This window comes from Mus caroli, chromosome X (assembly GCF_900094665.2).
Source record: "Mus caroli chromosome X, CAROLI_EIJ_v1.1, whole genome shotgun sequence".
Taxonomy (NCBI): domain Eukaryota; kingdom Metazoa; phylum Chordata; class Mammalia; order Rodentia; family Muridae; genus Mus; species Mus caroli.
The window spans coordinates 101,066,887-101,073,220 of record NC_034589.1 but is presented as its reverse complement, the minus strand read 5'-3'; the positions used below and the strand labels follow the sequence as shown (position 1 = coordinate 101,073,220).

Sequence of the window (6,334 nt, the reverse complement as noted above, 5' to 3'; positions counted from 1 at the left end):
AAATATGATTTTCATGGCTTTTTACACTTAAAAAAAAGTGTTCAGTGGGGAAGTTGTGGTGCATGCCTTTAATCCCAGCATTTGGGAGGTAGAGGCAGGTGGATTTCTGAGTTCAAGGCCAGCCTGGTCTACAAAGTGAGTTCCAGGACAGCCAGGGCTATACAGAGAAACCCTGTCTCTAAAAGTCCCTCCCCCCTCCAAAAAATGTTCATTTCACATTATAAAAAGTATCAAAGATATGCATACTTCTTTCATTTTATTAGCAAATGTTTTTCTTATCTGCTTTTGGGACTCAGAATGGCAATGTAAAGACTGAGTCTTTACATCTCAAAGCTCTTTACACTTAGAGATCAAGTTTAAAGAGGAAATGACTTTTTGTATTTATCTCCCTGCCCCCATGGACTTTTGAGGCAGAATCCAATCCCATGGGCCTTGGAGTGAATTTTGTGGAAAACAACGAATCTTCATAAATACTATCCTTCTGAAGCTCACTAGAGGAATCTTTTAGAGAAATCACTGAAAAAAATCTCTAAAATATCTATAAAAATCAATATATCATATGAATTGAGGTGAAGGTCATGGGAAATACGGAATCTTTTTACCTGTGAGGTAAGTAGATCAGATACCATAGGTTTTGTTAGCAAGATGATTTATTCATGAAAAAATTAGGGTCTTGCTCAAGGCCACAGGATTATTTTATGTTAGTACTCAAATCAATAGTCTGGTAAGTAGGCCTCTTACTGGCCTTTGTGCCATGTTCTCTTGCTTCTATGAAATTCTAGGATATAAAGTATCTCAACTGAGTGAAGATGGCAGTTGAACTGAGATGTTTCTACTCTCAAATTGATCTCTATAGGGACAGACTTGGGGAGAAAAATTAAGATTATGTTGGGGAAAAAAATAAGGTCAAGCCTTGTTTGCCTGAATTGTTGACTATTCTATTTCGACTGTAGCAATCTTTCAAAACTGAAATCTAGTCACACCTTTTCAATACAGGCTTCCATAGCATGCCAGTATGAACTAACTGCTATTAATTGTTATTAATGACATTCATCTGAGACTAAATTTGCAATTTAATCTAGCAAGCAGATATTTTTATGTGTATATGATATATGCTAATTACTGAGGATAGGTGAGTTGAATAACAAATTCTGGAGAAGAATTTAGTTGGCTGATACATTCTCAAGAAGTTTGCATCAGTGGACTGCAGAGACAGCCGAACAGATGAGAACACTTGTTCTTGCAAACATCCTGAGGTTGATTCTCAGTACACACATGTAGGCTAACAATCATATAGTATTTCAGTTCCAGGAAATCTAATGTTCTGACCTCACATGCACATGTGCATGTGGTGTACAGATGAACAGGCACATAAAATTTAAAATAATAGGGCTTTTAAAAAGAAATTTGTAGTCATTTGTGAGAGAATGAATATAAAAGTAATTCACAATAATACAATTTAAAAACATGCCATGAAAGATGTACTAGAGATATTTCTGTAGAAATAGAAAGAAGTCTTGCATAGAAATGGTCAGAAGTTGAAAGGATAAGGGAATTTCAAGAATCAGTTTTGAAGGTAAGCAGAATATAGGAGAAGAAACTTTCAAAATTCTCGTGGTATTAGAATGGGATAGTAGTCATTCTATGAAAACTGGTGAATAGTATGAGATTATAAAAGTATGGAATGAAAGAAACTAGTTTAAAGGAAAGGTGATTAAGGCAGATGGTACCATGTCATAAAAAGTTTTGAAGGCATTTGAGTGAAAGATAAAATCCTTTAAACGATACTAATGAGAATTCTAATAGAACTATACTTAAAGTTTAGAGTAATCCCTCTGGCAACACTGTGCAAATTAGTGTTAAAAGACAGCACGGAAAATCCAAGTCATTTTGGTATAGGTAGATTGTTTAACAGTTCCGTCCTGCCAGAAATGTGTGGACCATGCTCTATTCAGTACCCAGACCACAAGAGACGAAATCAACAACAAAACTGACCCTTCTGACTAAAGCAGCTGAAGTGATAAAGAGTAAGCTCTAACGTCAGTAAGACATGAAACTTATCATTTCAAAAATAAGTCAGATACAACACTGGTTAGGCCCTGAATGTCAAAGACAATTTTATTATAAAATGATATAAAATTAACCTCTTTCTTATGCTGGGGCTTTTGAAATTTACACTTTCTGTCAAGATTCATCAATTTCTGTCTTTTCCATGGACATTTCTTTCCAAAATCAACACTAAACTCTACTCTAAGATGTAACATGTTAACTGATCCAAGACATATCAAATGTATGTATACTCTCCATGATAAAATCCTTTCTCTCAGAAGTCAATAGTTTCCTCTATCTCAAGGACCCACTTCAGCCCTTATTTTTCTCCAGCATTGGGGAACTGTACTTTGGCTTCCCTCTTCTTCCAAGTCTTAATGTATTTGCAGATTTCACTAATAAAATGTACTCTTCATAGCAAGATTGTACATCTTAGAATAATATATATATATATATAAATTATATATATATATATATATATAATTTATCCATATTGAACAGTGGTCTAGACAGGGTGTAGGAATTTACAAGGAAGAGTATATAGTGTAGGCGTACATTAGCAAACAAGGAAGTCTGTCATATGAGCTACTTTCTCAGTCAAAATCCATAATCTTTCCCTCTCCTTCTCTTTAGATAAATGAGGTTAAACTCCAAGAAATCAAGACATGTAAGAAATTAAAAGTGTATTATTCCAGTTTCCTATTTCCAGCAGGAATCTTATATGCTTAAGTAAAATTTCATCATTTAGCACTATATTTTGTAGAAATAAGTTTTGCTTCAAAATATGTGTTTATATCAGGCTTTTGAGTCTTATTTACTAATGCTGAGACCAAGGTTTTAATAGATACCAAAAAGCAGTTCCCCTCCCTAAATAACTATATTCAGTTTCCATGAAGAGGCAACTCAAGAATATCTATATAATTATGATATGAGATTTGTCCTTAAATCATAGTAAAATACTAAATCCAAGTGCCTGTGTTTCCTATAAATTATCCAATGCTATTCCTATCTATATCATTAATTTTTGTAGGAATAAGAGTTTCATTACTATAACTTTAAAAGATCAGGAAATTGACTCTCAGCAAGATTAATTTCATTTTATTTCCCCAAATCTGAGAAGTATTGCAATTTAGCTTGTAATAAGATTTCTTCATAAAACTAGAAAAAGTTGAAATTCTCCATCTCTAAACAAGTTTTTGCATGGAAGAAAAATATTTTAAGATGCTTTATATGGAATATACTCTCCTTAAAGATAAAGACACTGCACTTCTTAGGTATAGTTCTAGCACTTTTATCTATATTTGCTACATATATATGACAAATGACTGCCCACCAGATCTCAGGGTAGTCCCACCAGGTTTCAGGGTAGTGCCATATCAAAATAAGGGATTTTTATGAAGATTTACCTGTGAGCTCAAATCACATTAGATTGCAGATAGAAAATTTGGTACACTTTAATTTTGTCTTTTATAGAAGGAGGGTTGAGTTGAACAAGACTTGTAGAATAGGGAAGACTGAAAACAGGAGAATATTTTTTAAAATACTACCCTTGGATCAAAGAAACTTTGATTCAACTAGTCAAATACCAATTCTCTACATTGCTGTAATAAGCCCAATTTTTTTCATTTCTTTATTATTAAAATAAGAAAATTGAACTCAATGGTCTTTAACTCTGTTCTAGCTCTAACTTACCTTGTCTGTTATGGGCACTACCCCTATCACTACTGCCACTGCAAGATCCTGATGCAGCCACTACCCGGCTGAGAAGATATACTTAGAACATTATAGTTTTGTGTATGTAATTATCAAAAATCATTGTTGAATGATAATTACAAATGATATTATTAGTGAATTATTTAATTGAAACTTGAGGATACTAGCACTCAAATAAGCAATCTCATTTCCCAAAACGATTAAGCAATGGGCTCAGTATGGAAAGTCAGTTCTGGAATGAAGCTCTATTCATTCCCTAAGTACAAGCTCGATGACTCCTCATCCTCTCCTCCTCATCCTCTCAACTCTCCTCTTTTAAAGCTCTTGTCATTAAGAAACCAGCACAACTTAGCAAACATGTATATAAAAATTACTTCTATTTTCCTTGATAGTAGGGGTAGTTGTCTTAGAAAAAATGAAAAAGAAAAAGAACCAGAGACGTGTTAAAAAAAAAAAAAAAGCAAAATCACTGTTCTAATAAAAGTGCTAAAAGTATATATGTCCACATTCTTCTTGGTGACAACATACACTATAGTTACAAAGTACCAATGCAATGAGTAGATTATTCTAAGTCCAGGATTGGTTCCTTACAACAGCAACCTTTCATTAATTTTTTTGTTTGTTTCTTGAAAGAACTAATGGCTTTCAAATCCTGGTATGAACCTCAAGTAAAATTTTGGGATAATTTAATTAAAGTACACTGTAGAACTCCCCACCCAACCATTGCCCTGATTGTGGAAAATTGTCCATACTGTAGTTTCACAGCAAACATATCTGTGTTCTTTGTTAGAACCATGGCAAGAGCATCATAGGATCCCAAGTTACTTATCTCAAACACAGCCACCAAGTACCACCCCAAAACTTCCCCCAAAACTGTGCTTATTCACTTGGAGTTCCTTGTTCTTCCACTACTTGGATTTAATAGTCCATACAGTTCGAACCGAACAACTTTTTCAATTAGGCCCTAAAAAGAACTGTGTTTGACCAAAGAAGCAATTGGATTCAGCAAAAAAACATTATAAAAAGCAACTGTCCTAAATTTATGGCCTAGATAATCTGCATAGTTTAGACAATTAGAAACCCTAAGTATATTTGCATAACACCTACCCATGTACCCTGTAATTTAGTTTTGCATAAATTCTCTAATTAGTAACTATAACAATGACTCCCTGCATTTATTTAAACAAGCAAAACAAAAATATCCCCACTTGAAGAATTCTAAATATCGAGTCTCCTTTCTCTTAAGAAGCCGGGCAAAGTAGGCATCATTGTATGTAGACTAATTCTGGGATTATCCAAGCACACAATCTGCCATGAAGAAATCCCTAGAGAAGCTGTTTTTTGACTCACTACTGCTAGCTCCACTCTAAAGTGCATTCACTGAAAAGATAAGTGTCTCACATTTGAACTCTGCTATCTCTAAGTATTGAAGTTAGAACAACAATGAATCAAGGAATACCTCTGAACAAACTCTGACAATCAAAAGGGTCATAGGTAATTTTATACTACTGAAAGACACAGTCTTCTATAAGGAAAAACGAACATGTGGTTTAAGACTCAGTTCATAGCTGTAATTCTGCCACTAATTACCTGAATGTTCTTAAGTGGCTTCATCTCACTGTCTCAGATAATTTGACATTATCATAAGGAATTTTTATCTGTATAGACCCTTTAGCTCCAAAATAAATCATCAGGCTGTCTTCCTTCATGCTAGAGAAAAATACTATTTGTCCCAGTAAGCTAAGATTACCTTTAAGAGCTCAAACCTAGATTTTTTTTTGTATGTAACTAGATAAATTACACACAGCACAAGTTCAAATCCTCTTTTATTGACTAAGTATGTCAAATTGTTCCAAATGAGACTAAATGCAACCCTGTACTTACCTTTTGTGGCATCCACTACTCCTTGTCAACTGTATAGAAAGCCCCTTTAGCAAGCAGTGAGTTGCATCACATCCTTCATACTGCTATTGTAACAGTGGAAGCTGATCACATTATACTTCACTTTGAACTCTGGCTAGACTGAAAGGCAATCACATTTCTTCCCTCTGTAACAATCCTGAGATGGGAAACCAAAGACCATTTTATTCAAAACACAGCCTTCACATCTGCCCCAGTCCAGATCTTTCTTTCTCCACCAATCCTCCCAAACAGAACCACAAAGTTACAGGTGCTGGGCTAGAACTTACCCTGATGCTGAGCTGGGATAGAGTCTTGTATATTTGCAAAGAGATGAGAGTAAAAAAGTACAACTCTGGGCAGCAAGCACATATCCTGCTGATAACTGAAAAAAAAAATAATGTTGAAAGAGGAAGTAGAGCACATTAATGTCTCACCACAGAAACCTTGCTTGCACAGAATGAAGGTAAGTCCCTTGAGCAGATGACGTTAATCAAGTGTGATTTCTTCTTTATTTCATTTGTGCTGTACAAACAGCTAATAAGTCCTTGTCTTCGTAACTGTTACCTACCTTATTTCCTTCTACCACAACTCGAATGTTTTTCTTACTAAATCCAGTAGGTTTGGGGTCAAGATAAGACTTCTAAGCCAAATATAAAGAAAATTTACCTAA

General features: G+C 34.6%; 1 protein-coding gene across 1 annotated transcript in view; it reads right to left on the bottom strand.

Annotated features, from left to right (window-relative positions):
• Positions 1-6,009, bottom strand: part of LOC110287469 (putative P2Y purinoceptor 10) — a 14,441-nt gene extending 8,432 nt beyond the window's left edge. Inside the window, exons 1-2 of the mRNA XM_021154080.2 lie at positions 5,952-6,009; positions 5,647-5,821 (exon numbers count right to left, since the gene is read on the bottom strand). Of these exons, the coding sequence (XP_021009739.2) occupies positions 5,647-5,658 (12 nt within the window). The 5' untranslated portion in view covers positions 5,659-5,821; positions 5,952-6,009. The remainder of the gene's footprint in view (positions 1-5,646; positions 5,822-5,951) is intronic.
• Between the last annotated feature and the right edge of the window lie 325 nt (positions 6,010-6,334).